Source organism: Sinohyriopsis cumingii, unplaced genomic scaffold (genome assembly GCF_028554795.1).
Source record: "Sinohyriopsis cumingii isolate HCF-2022 unplaced genomic scaffold, ASM2855479v2 utg001752l, whole genome shotgun sequence".
Taxonomy (NCBI): Eukaryota; Metazoa; Mollusca; class Bivalvia; order Unionida; family Unionidae; genus Sinohyriopsis; species Sinohyriopsis cumingii.
Genome location: NW_028316044.1, coordinates 589,153 through 607,746, shown reverse-complemented (window position 1 = coordinate 607,746; position 18,594 = coordinate 589,153). Strand labels below are relative to the sequence as shown.

At 34.7% G+C, this 18,594-nt stretch overlaps 1 protein-coding gene across 1 annotated transcript in view; it reads left to right on the top strand.

The window, feature by feature from the left end:
• Positions 1-16,401, top strand: part of LOC149771591 (uncharacterized) — a 51,168-nt gene extending 34,767 nt beyond the window's left edge. Inside the window, exons 6-7 of the mRNA XM_089948319.1 lie at positions 3,585-3,714; positions 11,590-16,401. Of these exons, the coding sequence (XP_089804445.1) occupies positions 3,585-3,714; positions 11,590-11,743 (284 nt within the window). The 3' untranslated portion in view covers positions 11,744-16,401. The remainder of the gene's footprint in view (positions 1-3,584; positions 3,715-11,589) is intronic.
• Positions 16,402-18,594: the final 2,193 nt, after the last annotated feature.

Genomic DNA, 18,594 nt, shown 5'->3' with positions numbered 1-18,594 from the left:
ATGCTGAGCTTAGCACCTCAGCCACCAACAGATGCCACCTCTCATTTATTTCAACCCTTGGTCAGTAGAAGGGACTCTTTAATCAGTGACTGATTGGAAATCATTGTTTCTGTTTCAGGTTGCCGAATTTTGTCAGCGACAAACCTCATCCCGCAATGCAAGCTCAGTCTCAGGCAGCTCAAGAGATATCAGCCGTAACTCATTCAGGCAGAGTTGATGATGCTTGGTCTCAGGCTCCTTCACTTCCTGAATTCCCTATGTTGTGGAAGACAGCCTTCACAGCCGCCATTAAAGAAGTTTTCTGTCTTTTACCTCCATAGTTCTGTCCTCCTTCTCTTACTTTATCAATCAGCTTGACTTGAGCTCCAGCATCTGTTGATCTTTTTGCAAAAAATGAGGAATCCTACTTAATTTAATTCTGCAGTCTGGCACAATCAATGACATTTCGAAAAGTTTACATCAGCATCAACCATTCCTTTTTCTCACAAAATGCCTTCCATCATCTTATTGTCGGCAGTTCTACTATTGCCATACACCAGCTTTTTATTCGGAAACCCCAACAGTTGACCGGGACAACACAGCTTTAGGTATGACAAACCATACAAACCATTCATTTGGATCAAACATCTTTCAATGGAACTCAACAATTGGTTCACAATGTAGTAGCCATGGGCACTATTTTGGACTTGGTATTGACGGTTTATCTTATCTGAATTCCAAAGTACATGCATGGGAGTCAGTCTCCGGAATGGCCTGGGTCTTGAACAGAGCTGCTCAACATACTTTAGCCATTACTGTCACAGATATGCACTGCTCTCCACCTCCACCTTCCTTATCATAAGGATCATTATAATACCAAGCTATAATCACAACTATTATACTCTAATCTGCTTTTTAATAGCCAGATTGACGAGATACACAGGCAAGCCACTAAGAAGACAAAGTTTCTGACTTCTGAAACAGGGAAGTTTTGGGAAACCAGCAACATGAACCAAGGGACACAACTTGAACAGAAACCTCTGACAATTTGTCCTATCTTAGTTCTTCGCATTGTAAACTGCAGTTCTCACAAACCAAACCAGACAAAAGACAGAAAAGTAGTGATTGCTTGCACCAAAGTTTCTCATTATGACCATCTCCATCTCTCAATAAATGACTCTTGTCTCCACACCGCCCTTCCAACACCACCCTTCCCACAGGTCCTGGAAGGAGAAAGGCTTCATTTCTTTGCTACCAGATGGGATAAGATTTGCCATGGTGATCATTGGACCTGACAAGTGATTTCCAAGGGACACTGCATCCCTTTCAAAAAATTCCTTCTCTGTCCAGAGTCCCATCAGCTAAATCTTTCCAATGGACCCATTCAAAGCCACCACCTGGCAGCAAGAAATAGACAACCTTCTGCAGGAATGGGTGGAAGGAATCATTCAAAATATAATTCCCAGGGATTTTATTCCAGACTATTCATGGTCTCAAAGGCAAACAACACTCTACGCCCTGTCAGTGATCTAACCACCCTCAATTCATTCATGCCCCTTGGTTCTCGATGGAAACACCATGGCACATTTTGACATTCAAGAGGGAGACTTTGCAATCAGTATGGAATTAAAGATGCTTATCTTCACATCCCCATTCACAAGGCTTCAGGGAAGTTTCTGCATTTTGCATATGCTGACATAATTAATCAATTCTGAGTGCTTCTACTTGGACTCAACATCAGTCTCTGGGTCATCACTTGTCTGATGAACTGTGTTATGGCTCATGTCCAGACTGTCTCCAAGGTGGCAGCATAAAGTTACCTGTATGACGTTCTGCACAAAACATCAGGTTAATTACTAGATCACAGTATGATTATCCTTGTCACGCTGCTTACAATTTGAGTTTCCTCAACAACTAGTACAAAGCCAACCTAATACCAGCTCAACAGTTGGGTCTTCTTGGTCAACACACAGGTAATCAGTTTGTGTCCCTCAAGAATGAGCATTGCAATCAGGACCATTGTGGCTTTGTTACTCTTAAGGAAATTATTCTCTGCACAGAAGTTCCTTCGCCTTATAGGCTTGCTAAACGTGGCAGTAGACCTCATCATATGGTCTACCTTTGTATGCGCCCATTACAGATGATTCTTTTATCCCAATGGAGGTCAAAAGTTGGCCCACTGGACCAACCACTCCCCATCTGCACAAATATGAGGTACCATCTACAGACTTGGAGTGACCTGACTTGACTCACAGTGGAAGCACATCTGTCAGAGAAAACAGTAGTACTGAAAGCTGGGGAGCACACCTACTTCCACCTTTTCGGGAAGCCAGTGGATTGTGGTCTCACCAAAACCGGTATCTACATATCAATATCCTTGAGATGAAGGCTATTTTGAAAGCCTTTCTCAGGTGGCAGGAATTTTAACTGTAAAGAGAGTCCTCATTCTATTCAACAGCTCTACAGTGATTGATCTCAAATGCCATGGAGGAACCAAGTCCCCAGACCATTGCATACTGGTGGGGGACTTTCTACCACCACAGGCATCAATACCTGAAATAGCTAACTTTTTATTTCATATTTTCAGTAAAAGTTTGAACAGTTAGTGTAAAAGTTCCAAAAGTTTAAGTGATCATTTTAAGTTGTCTCAGGCTGCTAAGATTCTGATTTGATCAACCCATGCTGCAGAAATAGAGACCTTATCACCCTTGGCTGCCAAGACAGGGACTTTATCAGCCCAGCCTGCCATGATAGCGATTGTATCAACCCAGACTGCCAAGACAGGGACTTTATCAGCCCAGCCTGCCATGATAGCGATTGTATCAACCAAGACTGCCAAGACAGGGACTTTATCAGCCCAGGCTGAGTTTATTAGTCCAAAGCTAACATAGAATAAAAGGGTCTCAAACAGCTATAATATTTATTTACTCTGAATTATAAGTCAAGTCCAACTACAAACAACATAGACCTCGATCTGCTGTCAGACAATGTGCTGGCAGATCAGGGTCAATATTATTAGCTCCACTTATTGCTTGTAACATACTGCATAGACCCAGGGCTGCCAGCATATTATGCGATGGCAGATCTGGATCGTTGCAGTTTGCATTTGGACTTAACCTACAAGGAAGTATATATGGTAACTTTATATTTGTGTTTATTAATTTTTGTGTTTTTTGAAGAATGGTATTTTTATGGGTTCTTATGTTCATGGATTAGGGAAGGGGTTTGTTTGTTTCCACTTGGATTAGGAAAGTAGTTCTTTTTTTCCACCTGATGTTGTAAGACATGCTGAAATATGAACAAGATCCATGCCACAATGATGCTATAAAACAGGCTGAAATACATTTAGGGGCATAAAGAGTGAGCACTGAATCTTGGGTAATTTTGTCTTGAATTTATCTGACACAAAAGATATCAATCTGCAGAAAAGTTGAGATCTCTCACATTATGAAATCTGACGAGCACTAATAATTGTTATTGTTCTAGTGATTTTTCATTTTCTAAATTAAAAGGCTATTTCTTATAAACGAGTTTTAGTTTTAAACTGATTGTGTTGTAGATTTTTTGGGTCATTGTTTTTAATGTTCATGTTCCTATTTTTCCAGCCCCTCTTTTGGAAAGAGTTATGTCCAGAGAAAACTCCCCACCCAAGGCAGAGATGAATGTCCAGAATTGGACCACGAACAATGTAGCCACCTGGCTGACTACATTGGGGCTTGAAAACAAAAAAAAAAGGTGAGTTTTGACTCGATTGTCTCCCATAGGTTAACTAATACCAAGGCAGTAGTCCATGGCAGTGGCAACAGCAAGATGAAATTCTGCGTTCAAGTTTTATGTTAAAAGACATTTATTTCATGTCAAATCTTATATAGGAATGAAAGAAAGTGTGATTACATGATATCACAGTAAGACATCACAATCTGCAGAATACTTGTTGAGTATAAATTTATGATAAATCTTTTAATTAATTTTAAGGTAGGAGGATGAAATCCCTTTATTGTTTGGCATCGTATCAAGTCTCTTTTACCAAATATGTTTTTATTACTAATAATAGTAAGAAACTGAATGGTTTTACTTAATAGTAGAGACATATATGACACAAAGATTGGCAATCCCCCTCCCACTGTCTTTGTACTATCTAGTGGCATCCTTTTCATATTAAGATGAGGGTGCTGACATGGTGATTGTCCTAAGTGGCCATTTAGGTTTGCACTGTGCCTGATGAGGCAGGGATGTAAACTACTGGCAACTCCATATATGATAGTAAATATGTGATGACACTTGGTTTAAGAAACTATCTTTGACAGTAATAAACTTTAAGTAAACAATTTATGATGTAATTTCCACAATAATGTAACGTCAGTTGATCAAGATTTTTCAGGATACATTTGGGCACTGTTTGCATGTCTGCATCAGATATTTTATTATCTTCAGGTAGAGAAGGGAAGATTTTTCTTACTGTATATACTTGCATTAATGTTGACCTTTATTACAAAAGATATACTGCTCAAATGGCCTAGTGGTTAGAGCATCCACTTTGGATGTGGGAGTTATTGGGTTTGAACCCCAACCAAGTAATACCATAGACTTGTAAAAATGGTTCTAGCATCTGCCTCACTTGTCACTCAGCATTAAGAGGTTAGTGTTTGTATGGGTCAGACTGGTTTCAGGATAATGTGACTGGGTGGGACATGTCGGACATGATGCTACATGTCTGTGATGGTGCTAGACATCACTATAAACTGTCACACTGCAGACATCATAGCGATATGACTGAAAAATTGTTAAAGCTATGTCAAAAATACAAAACACACACAAACACACACACACAATGTATTAACACAGAGTAGTAGTCGTCTAATAAGCTAGATATACAAAAATATAATCTGACGTTACTGTCTTAGCTTGTAAAGGGCAAACTTGTGTTGTTTTCTCAATTCACAATGTTTTGATAGAGTTGTTAATTAGATTAATCTGACCTTAATATGTAAAATCAGAACTGTTTCGTTTTCCCCCAGTGGACAATCTGCAACACGATTGTTGTTTTTCTCTGATAAGTCTATAACTAATGTGGATATTTGTTCAGAGCCATGAGACCCTTTGATCATAACACAAAACTGACACTTGTTCAGTGGTGGCAATCCTTTGATGGGATTTCAAAGACTATTATCAAAGTGGCTCTTACAGACCCCAATTTCAACCTTTACATAAATAATGGTCCAAGTTTAGGCAGCAAAAGAAATATATATGTGTGTTTCCTATTGCACTGGTTTAAAGTTAGGGTAGGCAGGTCTCTTTTATTGTTAAACAGTATGTATGTATGTACGTACGTACCTACCTACGTATGTATGTACCTACCTATGTACGTACATACGTACATACATATATACATAGCTGCCAACCCTCACGAATTTGGCGTGAATTTCACAACTTTTTCAGTGATTCACGGATTCATGCCACAAGCCAAAAATTCACGAATTCTCAATTATTTTAAAGCTTTAATAAAATAACCAATTTTCCATTAAGCGCTAGTCATGATATTCGCAGTTGCCAAAACGGTCTGGTACTGCTGGTCACGATATTAGTAGAGCTACAGCCGATTACTACAGTTGGCCCAGTAGCAAGCATTTTAGCCTATTTTAATCTATATGTATAAGAGTAGTTTTATGAATGCTTTTGAGAAAAACTGGGGCCTAACCGGAATTTTGCTCTGCGCATGCGTCACCAACACTGATTTGAGTTACCGTTCAGCATCGCATGCAAGATCTTGAAAATGTCTTCACCACCAAGGAAAAAGAAATGTATTGCTCAAAAAGTGAAGTTTAATTTGGAATATATCAAAAATAGGCTGTGCATTCTGCCATTAAACATTGATATACATCATGCTTTTTGCACACAGTGAGCCACAAATTGTAGTATTGGGCAGAGGCGCAGAGACGATGTGAGGAAGCACATAGAATTTGGGAAAATTAAGAATTCGCAGATTTCAGCTTTGGAATATTTTAAGCCATTGGCGGAAGACCTGCAAGCTACCAATGCCGAAGCATTATTTGTGAGTTGTCTTGTTGAACACAATCTACCTTTATCATCTGGAGACCATGCTAAACATTTGTTCCGACAAATGTTCCCAGACTCGAAAATCGCTTCCAAATTTTCCTGTGGAAGAACCAAAAGTGATGCAGCTCCTGTGCATTCCTCACAGCAACAGTGACAGCGAAAGAGTATTTTCTCTAGTGAGGAAAAATAAGACAGTCTTTAGGGCCTCCTTAGCTGCAGAAAATTTGTCAGCAATTTTAGTCACCAAGATCAACCAGCAGTCAAGAAATTTAAACTGTTTAGAAAACAAATTTACAATCAAGCAGTTGAGGAATTTCAAGTCTGCCACAATATCATGTCTTGATAAATAACCACAAGAACAAGTGAAGTTTATGAATACCATAATAGAAATGCAGATATATTTCTGCATATATGTAGTGTTTTAGTTTTATAATGCGATTTTGATATAGTGTAGTATTGTAGGTCAGAGTGGATGGAGTTATTGTCATGGTATTTTTCACTAATTCATGTCGAAATTCACGACTTTTTGTCCCTATTTTCACTAATTGTGAGCCTGGAAGGTTGGCAGCTATGTATATAGTTATTTATTTAGTGTGATTTTTTTACCATGGGGGGGAAATGTGCTAGGGTTGGCAATGAAAAACAGGGACAGTTGGCTGACCGAAAACATATACTTTGTTTTGTTTGCCTGATGAATAGTCATTGTTCTGTCAGTTTCATTGTACTATATCACTTAAGTATCATACATCACAAATTGCTAAACTTCGGTACTTTCACCAGTATGGGGAAAAGAAAACAATGTGTATGAAGGAGCATTAAAGTCAAATGTTATAGACTTTACAGAGAAAAACAACATTAGTGTTGCAGAACGGGAATTTTGTGGTTGGAGAAACAGGTGTGTGACTGGTGCAAGAAAGTCAGTCATAGTTGATAGTGCCAGACATCTGAAGAAAATTTTAACAGTGGAAAGCCCTTTTGCAAATTGGGAGTTTGTTTTGAATGAGTGGGTTCTATAACAATGTGTTTTGGACACATGTGAAACAGAAGTTGTATCAACCTCAAAGATACCAAGATGTGATCCTTGGAGGCACCATATCAGTACTACAACTATTGGATGTTTGTCTAAACAAGTCATTCAAGGCAGATATGCATAAACAGTGGCACAAGTAGATCGTAGATGGGCCCAAAGAATTTACCAAGGCAGGAAATGTAAAGCATCCAGAGACTGAGTTAGTATCTCAGTGGGTGTGTAATGCATTGGAGGAAATTCCTTATGAGATGGTGGTAAAATCATTTAAGAAATGCGGTATTGCCAATGCAGTGGATGGTACAGAGGATAATGAACTCTTCAGTGATTTAATTTGAGATAATCAGTCGGACAATGTTTACTATGACCAGATTACAGTGGAGGAATTCAGAACTTTATTTGGCCAAATTGATGTATCCAGAAAAGACATTCCTGTCTATCTAAGCAATATCTTTCACCAAAGAGATGCTGATGGTACTCCAAATTTAAGGTCCATAAGAAGAAAAAATTACGTTATACCAAGGCCAAAGAAGGAATTGTTTAAAAAAAGTTTTCAATATTCTGGTCCACTTGTATGGAACAACATTCCCAGTGACATAAGGCAGGCTCCTATCATTTCATCTTTTCACAGTCAGTGGCTTAAATGGATGAACTCTTTAGAAAATTGAACATTTCTAGAATAAAAATACCGCCTGCTTTTCTGTAATTTTACATCATTTTCATAGCTGAATTTTTCAATGCAGGATTATATTTTATGTTTTATATATGTTTATGTTTCCACTGATGCCTGTGCATGTGTACCAGGCTTGATACTTTGAATTTTAAAATTACTTAATTATTTAGTGTCAAGCCAGACTCTTCACATCTGTTGTATATACTGTATATATTGTACATAACAGACAGAAGGCCTCAAGGTAAATTAGTGCTGTAACTAATTGAGTTACCTTCTCTAAATAAAGTCTTTATTATTATTATTATCTCCCGACGATGAAGATGAATTCTTGGGCTTTGAACCACATGATATTAGATGGTGTGAATCATAAAAGTGTTGACTTTACTTTGTTTATTATAATACTTACGAAATTCATTCATTACATGATATTGTGAATCACATTATTCTGGATTACCATTTTTATACCCATATATGACATATAACTCAGTACATGGATATATTTTATAGATGAAATAAAAAATTTAAGCATTATAGATTTTATTTCCTGAAAATGGACAAAATGTAAGTTGTCAGTTTATTTGTACAAATTCAACTCAATAATACAAATGTATTTATTCCACAATTCGGTTTTGTCTTTATTTGTCCTATTTCTGCATCTGTCCATCTATCCAGTTTGTTTTCCCCATGTACAACTCTGACTCAATGACAACATGTCGCCCCTAGCAGATGGATTTGCTTTTTGCAGTCCTCAAATTTGGGGGCGGGTTGATTTATATGCGAGTATATACGCTATGTTTAGACACTAAATATTATCCTTACACCTTAGTATATGGCCCTTAAAATTAAAATTAGATTTCCTGCGGCTTCTGTAATTTTGGAAAAATTTATTTAGCTTGTAAATTATATTAAATATGACTTAATTGAAGATGATGAAATGCATACAATTGATCAGCTGGAATATATTTGGAAGTTGCGACAGAAAAGCAGTACAGATTCCTTCAAATTATCTTTCTAAACGCTTGTGCAATGAGCAGAAAATGTATACAGCTTTTAAATGTTACCAAAAATGAATTATTTGAATGGAAGCCAAAGAGATACATAAATCAGAGCAATTGATACGTGATTGACAGTTGCAGTAGTAAAGCATTACAAGTTACTTCAGAGTCGGATTTTTATACAGGTGTTTAAACTTAAATTTTATACAGGTGTTTAAACTTAAATTTTACACAGGTGATTAAACATAAATTTTATACAGGTGTTTAAACTTAAATTTTATACAGGTGTTTAAACTTAAATTTTACACAGGTGATTAAACTTAAATTTTATACAGGTGTTTAAACTTAAATTTTATACAGGTGTTTAAACTTAAATTTTATACAGGTGTTTAAACTTAAATTTTACACAGGTGATTAAACTTAAATTTTATACAGGTGTTTAAACTTAAATTTTATACAGGTGTTTAAACTTAAATTTTACACAGGTGATTAAACTTAAATTTTATACAGGTGTTTAAACTTAAATTTTATTCAGGTGTTTAAACTTGTACAATGAGTAGAACATTTATTAATTGATGAAGATGAAGAGCAGCTGATATGTATTTGAAAGTGGTAATGGAAAAGCAGTTCAAGTTATTTCAAAGACAATTTTATGTTTGTCTTTGAGTCTTGGATATCTCCCTTAAATTTAGCTCTCCTTTAATGTGACCAAATATGATTTACTTGAATGGAAGAAGAAATGCATTAATTCTAAGAATAGGCTTGTTGAACTTTTATGTTACGTGCCATTATAATGAAAATATTAATTCGGACAATGATATGGGCATGATTTAAATCAAATCTCCACAGACATATATTATGTAGAAATCTGGCAATCAGCCATCACTAGTTATGTCCTGGCGATTTTAATGTTGCGAAGGTAGTTGCTTCATTTATGACCCTGAAAGTTGCCACTCTGCATGCATTCCGCAAAAGATAAACGGGATGGTATGTTGAATATAAGACCCCCACATTGTTTTTACTTCACCAGAACTATATAATCATAGGATCCAGCAGCATCATTTAATAAACTAGTGGGGTCCCTGGAAAGGACTCCAGGTGGTCATGTTTTAGTATAGAGGAGTCTTTATAATTTTAAATAGTGTAGGTGTAAAATTCCTTCTATTTTGTTTCTCTGTAGTGAAGAATTTTAATGTTTTGAAAATGTTGTTGTTGTTGTTGTTTTGGGGTTTAATACTATTTTTCAGCACATGATAGGCTATGCATTGCGGCCAGTATTAATGTTGGAGGAAGAACCCTGGAAAACATCGGAAAGAACCACCAACCCACAAGAAGCTACTGGCAAGCTTTCCCACATACCCACATTGGCCGAATCCAAGACTTGAACCCACGCACACAGAGGTGAAATGGCAGCGATCTGTAACGGAGAGTGCTTTAGACCACTCGGCCACTTGGGGCCCCTGGTTTTGAAAATGAATATGAATAACATGTAATGATCTCATTAAGTAACTCACTGAGTTCTTTGAATTCAACAAATAAAGTAGCCCAGACCCAGCATTGTGATAGCCCTTGGGCATTGGGCATATAACATACCCAGCATTTGATAGCCCTCAGGCACTGGGCACATAATAGTCTCAGCATTATCATAGCCCATGGCATTTGGCACATAACAGTCCAAGCATTGTAACAGCCTATAGGCTCTGGGCACATAAAGCGGTCAATAAATTTTATACACATCATCAGAACTCAGATCTCCATGCAGCATAGGTCTGTGTCAATCTGATTTCAGTCTGGTTGACTGATGTTCTGTATTGAAGTGGCAATATGTAAATAATTTTAGAGGAAAATGAGGCTACTAAAATAAAGAAATAAAGATTTGAATAGGTACCATTAATATGAGAACAATTAAATAACTCTTTGTTGAATGGGAAAAAACTTTTTGAATTGCATGGTAATCCCTTTGAGAAAGGTTAGGAAACCATTATTTAGCAATGAAGATATGCACTTGAGTATTAAGCAAGGCATGCAGTTTTCAGGAAGCAGAAATAGCATTGAAGTTGCATTGAGATGGAGGAACTTAGCAGACCCTGCAGATCATATCTTTGCAAATATTTCTTGTTACCATGATTACAAAATATATGTGATTCCTTTATAACATATATACTCGCTTATATGTCAATTCCAACTGCAGACCCGGATTTGCCATTGCAAAATGCAGTGGATGATTTGTATCTGTACAATTTCTTTGGAGTAGACCCTGATCTGCTGGCATGTTATGCAGTTGGACTTATGACTTATATGTGAGTATAAATCATAACATCTCTGGACCCTGTACAGTACCATACTGAGAAATAAAAGAAACAGCTGTGATCATTGATATTGGTCTTTTTTTGTGACCAGATTTTGTGTTTTGAAAACCTCACAGAAGATGATGATGTTGTGCAGAATGCATTTTGACAACTCTGAAGTGAAAGTTTGGGCAAGATACAGGGATGACTTTAAATTGGATGTGGTTATTTAGTGGTTGTGGTATATGTATTACAAGGTCACTTAACAATTGCTGATTTGAATCATTTGATCTCATGGTATATGTGCCTGACAGAGTCATAAAATTAATGGCTTTGATCCTTGATGATGGAAGTAGTTTACCCTTTGCCTACAGTGCATGAATCTAGTGTTCCGAAAGTATAAAATTAAACTGGTTTTAAGTTCATTATGAATTTTATCATTTTAATAGGTCTTTATAATAACAATGTTATTATATAAAAAAAATAAGATCTTTCTTGTGGAATTTTACTGCTATTGATGCTGACATTTTTACAAGTATCCATAAATTATATATTTAAATTTTTTTCCAGGTTTAATGAAATTGATGGATCTCTTTTACTTGAATTGAAGCAGATCCATCAGTCAGCCCCCGAGTTTCTCTACACCATGCTAAGAAATGACTATGGCTTAGTGGCTGTGGAAATACTGAAGTTCTCCAGGGCCTTAAGGGTCCTCAGCCCCTAAAATTAATGTGCAACAAAATGCGAATTATTACAGACATAATTCAGATCTGTATACAAGGAATCAACAGTGCAAATTGACAGCAGAAAGTAAATTTCCACAATGTATAAGGTATTCTATTTACAGGGTTGGTGCAAGCTATGTGCAAGCAGTGTTCTTGCAAAGGAAGGCATTTTATGAAGGGTGCCAAATCAGAGAAGAAAAGGGGCACAAAAATGAGACAAGGGAGCTAAAATGAAATACAACCTTTGCTTTTTTTTTCTTCCTATAAAAATTGTATTTTTTGGTAATAATAGCAGTATCTTATAAGTTTCCTTATCAGCAAATATTTTCATGATGTGGGGAGGGGGATAGAGGTCCTAACTGTCTGTTTCACACAGAGAGCCATATTACCTCTCTCCATATATGTTATGCCTATTGAATAATTACAATAAAGACATATTAACCTAAATAACATGGTCATTATATATATATATATATATATATATATATATATATATATAACCCTCCTTGCATGTTTTTTAGCAGTAGTAGTTTAGTAGTTGCAGTGTTAAATGTTTCATCGTTTTTACAAAATTGTCTTGTTGCTTTTCTATTAGAACACTCTGCTAATTGACTTTCTTTTAGAAATTATTTTACTTGGAGTCTAATTCTCACAGATGTTTTATTTAATTAGGTCACTCTGTGGGCATTATAGAGACTTATTTCACCATTTCATGCTTATCTTTCATATTCATCAGTCACTGTTTTCATTCCTTTGTAAGTTCTCATTTAAATTTTGAACTTTCTGCTCATTTTTGCTGTTGAGAAGTAATGTCTTATTTAAAAAGTTTATTTTTTCTATGTTATCTTTTCTGTACCTCATTAAAGATATAGAACCATTCTCTTTCAAATCTCGTCATTCATATATTTATGTCCTTGTTTATATTCTTTTCCCTGATGAAGGGTTTGACTAGTCTGCTATGTTGGAAAACCCTATAAGTTGCCATGACATTATAAATATTTGTAAAACATCTCCTTTTATATATGGACCAATGTTGATGTTAAATTTTGCATTTTGTATGGTTAAAGTTTGTATTTGATGTTATTATTATATGTCTATTTAGGAACTATGCATTTTGATGTCACATTTTTGTATTTATTTGCATTTTCTTGCCATTTTTGGTTTTTAATGCAATTTTTGCCTTTGTTTCTTACAATTTGCATGAGATTAATTTTATCATCTTTATACTTGCTCTTTCGAGTCAAAGTTTAGAAATCCTCTTTTAAGTTACCTGTGGAAACATGGTAAGATGCAGCAGTCATTTTTAAATCCAGCAGTACCATCATTGGCAGTGTTAACATTTTGTGTTTAAGTTTTTGAATTGTCTTTTAAATGCTGCAAGCAAGTGAAAATCTTGGATGTTTTAGTTTTTCTCAGGTTTATACCATCAGAGTAGGTCTCACATTTATGCCATCACAGTTGATCTCAAGTTTATACCATCAGAGTAGGTCTCACATTTATGCCATCACAGTTGATCTCAAGTTTATGCCATCATAGTAGGTCAGATATCTTCTACATTTGTTGCTCTTTTGAACTAAAACCATGGTACAATGTTATAATCTAAACTTTACATGTCAATATACTTGGACTTCCTGTCCTGTCGGCTTAAGTAGGAAGTATGTTTAATCATTCTTTTATTAGCATTTTTGAAAGGGACCTGTCTTTGACATTAGTTGTTATGTTCAACATAGGATAATATTGCTATGAGTCTAAAGTTTATACACGGATATGTGAGGATAATATTGCTATAGGCCTGAAGTTTATACATGGATATGTGAAGATAATATTACTATAGGTCTAAAGTTTATACACGGATGTGTGAGGTCTAAGGTTTATACATGATTATGTGAGGATAATATTTCTATATGTTTAATGTTTATAATATGCTGTCTTTTGACAAGTCTTATTATTGGAGTAAGGCTAAATAGGCTGTCTTTTGACAAGTCATATTATTGGTATACAGGTTAACTATGCTGTCTTTTGACAAGTCTTATTGGAATAAGGCTAACTATGCTAACTATGCTGTCTTTTGAATAGTCTTATTATTGGAGCATGACTAATTATGCTTTCTTTTGACAACTCTTATTATTGTAGTACAGGCTAACTATGCTGTCTTTTGAATAGTCTTATTATTGAAGTACAGGCTAAATATGTTGTCTTTTGAAAAGTCTTATTGGAGTACAGCCTAAATATGTTGTCTTTTAACAAGGAGTACGGGCTAGTTATGCTGTCTTTAGACAAGTCTTGTTAATGAAGTACAGGCTAACGATGCTGTCTTTTGACAAATGGGCTAACTATGCTGTCTTTAGACAAGTCTTGTTATTGGAGTACAGGCTAAGGATGCTGTCTTTTGACAATTCTTATTATTAGGGTAAACTATGCTGTCTTTTGACAAGTCTTATTATTGGAGTACAGGCTAACTATGCTGTCTTTAGACAAGTCTTGTTATTGGAGCTTCACAAGATTTCAGGTAAGTAAAAATATATGAGGTGGCAGGGCCGGTGCCAGACTATCTGGCGCCCTAGGCAAGGTTAGATTCTGGCCCCCCACCCCACCCCCACCGCCCGGAAAATCTAAATTTCAAAATTTATAAACATAATGTACATTTGTCTTTTCATACCCAACAAACATATAAGACTGAATCTACCCGACTATTTGTCCCTGTATGAAATAAACCAGGATAAAAAACGACCCTCAATAAAACTGAAATTTATTTATTTATTTTTCAAAACTGTTGTTGACTTGGAGAAATGCGCCCCCTGAAATCAGCGCCCTAGGCGGCTTCCTTGTTTGCCTATATGGTGGCGCCGGCCCTGTGAGGTGGTGATAACTAAACTTGATGACTCTTCATTGATTTGTACAACAAATGAACAATGAGTCTGCTCATCACATAACTATAGAGAACTATTGTGTTGTTTAATGACGAGAGTGACCCATGTTAAATGATCAAAAGTATTTGCCAAGTTCTAACTTAGACCTTATTGAAAAATAAAAGTAATTAATAAATTAATAAACACATAAATGATATTTAGTTAATGAAGCTGCTAAAGATGAACATTATGTGATAAATTATACACATTTGTTCTAATGGAGTTTATTAAACTTGTCTGATTTACATTGTCCATCCTGTTGTGCGCTAGTCGTTGGTCAGATATTATTTTGATTGTTGTTTACTAGTCATTGATTATTATAATTTTGGTGAAAAGTTGTTACTGTTAATCATATACTAAATATTGTGCCTATATTGCAGACATTTAGTTGTTATTGGAAGGTTGATATTCTTTCCAGCAGATTTACATAAATATGCATGTATAATTTTTATAGTTAATGCAATATTTTTAAACATTTTTAGCATTTTGCATTTATTTGGAGAAATATTGAAATGTATGCAATATTTATTATGTCTTAAGCTTTTTCATTGTTTTATGCTAAACACTTGTTTTATCATCATTTTGTTTTCGTTACAAAAAATGATTTTTCTTTTACCAAGCAAAAGATTACATTATCTATAATTTATCTGCCATTTGCCTATTGATTCCTTTTTATGCCCACCCAAAGCCTCATTGGTGAACATTATTATAATGTCCAAATACTTACATTATTATAATGTCTAAATACTTACATTATTATAATGTCCAAATACATTATTATAATGTCCAAATACTTACATTATTATAATGTCCAAATACTTACATTATTATAATGTCCAGATACTTACATTATTATAATGTCCAAATACTTACATTATTATAATGTCCAAATATTTACATTATTATAATGTCCAAACACTTACATTCTTTATTTTTTGTTTTCTGTTTCCGCACTGTGACTTTAGGTTCTTGTTGACTTGCACTTGGGGTACTGAAGAAACCTGTTGATTGTAGGACTTAAAGGTCAAGGAAAGAAATAAAAGTCATTTTTGCACTATAACATTAATTCCACAATACAGACCAGGACCAAAATTTGTAGATGGCTTGCACTAGGGGTAAAGAAGAAGTGTCAGTTTTGTGGTGAAAAGGATATTGTGATGGAATAAAAGAAAAATGTTTTACACAAAAATATTATTCTGGACTGAGAAGAAGCCTATTAATCTTGGGGCCAAAATATCAAAAGTCAAATTAGTGTGATTGTGCACTGAAACATCATGCCTTGATCTTCACTGAAGTTTGTGAAGGGCACCTAAGATAAGAAGGAAACCTATTTATTTTGGTATCAAAGGTCAAGGTCAAGTTATTATGTCTTAAATGAACAATGGGTTTTGCACAATTACATTTGTTTTAGAGTAAGCTCCTTGACCAAACTGTGTGGATGACTTACACTTAGATTAAAAAAGAAGTTATAGATTTTGGGGACTGAGAGTAACAGGTCATGGACATATAGTACCATAAGTATGATAACAGAATAACAGTTTCTGTAGAGTTTAATTGAAATGCAAACCTTGACCAGAGGAAGGTCATGGTTAAAAGGTCAAGGTCAGTGATTCCCATTGGTCAGTAATCTCCCAAGTCTAAAACATTCACTACTGGTGCCTACAGAAAATTTCTGGACACAAGGCAGATATATTATGTACCATTTATGGCAATCTTGTTATACCATGAAAATAAAAGTTGTTTGCTTTTACACTGATGTTTTGTCTTTCTTTGTAATTATCTGATTATAATCAGATATGAAACTATACGCATTCAAAACATGTAAAAATTTTCCTTTGAATACGATTATATATAATATTTAACAGATCTTCAACTGAATCTCTGTTTTTATTCAGTGCATTTAAATATTTTTTTACAAGGTGTCACACTTACTAGAAATTGGTAATCGTGCTTGTTCCATTTTAGAAAATAAAATTAAATGTGTTCATGGACAATGAATGCCCCACCAACTGACCTAAAGACACAATATAACAACACTGATGGATTGATGGCCCAATGAAATGATGGAGAGCCAGACGAATGTAATACTGTATGTCCATTCAACATTTATATCGGGGCATGATTATTTTATTCAATACAAGTAACCTGCCCTTTCTTTTCTAATTTTTTTAGAATTTGTCTGGCTGAAAATTACCTGTTTTGTGATTTCGTGAATGTGGTTACATTTTATATTCCAGCATCCCTCAAAAAGGATTGCTTTTTTAAATCTCAAAAATAACATACTAAAATGTTCCTGATACGCAGATTCTAAGAAAAACCAGTTCAAAAATGATGCTTCCTCACAATTTTTTTTAAAAAAGCACAGTTAATATTTTACTCAAATATTGCAAAACACCTTTTTGTACATTTCCTAACCACATTTCAAATTTAAATGTACATGTATGAATTTAATTTTCAAGAATAGGAATGAAGCTTCAGGCACTATAATTAATGTCCATGTTATGTCAGAATTATAACTCTTAGAATAATAATTGTCATCTGATTATATTTCATTGGAAAAAACTGACTACTTTTCTTGGTTCCAGAAATTTAGAAAACCAACTCTGCAGTAGCCTAACTTAAAATCTGGTTTCACATTATTGCAGAAGGTATACACCAAGCGAAGGTTAATAAGGTGCAGTCAACTTGTATGGCCTGAAATGTTAGTGTAATGTGATCTTTAAGCAGGAAAAAATCAATAAGGTCCATCTCTATATCGCCTAGATTGGTCTTTAATATGCAGAAAACCTGGTATTACCAAGTGAAAATCGTTTGTCTGACCGATCTATATAGAGCCTCAGATGCTGGTGTAGTATAATGATCTTTAAGGTGCAAGAAACCTGATATTACCAAGTGAAAATCACTTGTAAGGCCCATCTATATAGAGCCTCAAATGTTAGTGTGGTGTGATCTATATGATGCAAGAAATCAGTTTACCCAACAAAATTAACTTGTACAGCCTATATCTATTTCTCATTGGTGTAATGTGGCACATGTAATTGAATTAGAAGAAATATGAGATTACTCAGTGAAGTTTATTAACCTTGGAGAATTGCATATTCTTGCTCATAATACATCAGTGAGACCAATCTTAAACTTCATAATTTAATTTACATAAAAATATTTAAAAGCTAAAATTTACTATTCATTTTTTAAGAGAATGAAACCTTAGTTGTGATCAATCATTCAAGAATCCTAATTATATAATGTTAAACTAATTAGCTGTAATAAAGTCATAAAGAAGCTACACCTGGTCCAATAACATTGCAGACAGAACTGTATAAAATAAATTACCTCATAATTAAACGAATCAGTTATGTCAAGTAACAAAACAAAAAAATAAATATGTCGATGCCTTTTTTGTCACATGCATTAAGAAATAGTCATGTTAATGTAGAACAAAATAAGAAAATAACTTCATAAAAACATTTCTTGAAAAATATAGGTTTAGTCAATTTTCACATTTAGAATTTATCTGAATTTGCTGGACTTAATGATCACGATTACGCACAATTGATTGGCATGATGGCATGTACATGCAGCAATATGCATTGCATTTCCAGTGATTGGTGAGACGAACATTGCCTAACTTGCAAAGAAATTCTTGAGACCAAATCATTTAAACGTTTAATGACAGAAGTTAGCTCCAATATCAAACCAAAGTTAGGATGTAGAACCAAAAATATAATCTATCTCTAATGCAAGATCTATGCCACTCATTACTTTGGTGAAACTCTTATTGTTTTTTTCTTCAGAAAACAAAAGAATAACTAGAAAAGTCACATTAAAAACAAATCATGATTAAAAAAGTAATAATAATAATAATAATAATAATAATATTATTATTATTATTATTATTATTATCATACTCAAATCATAATTTATAGCATAATTTAACCAAG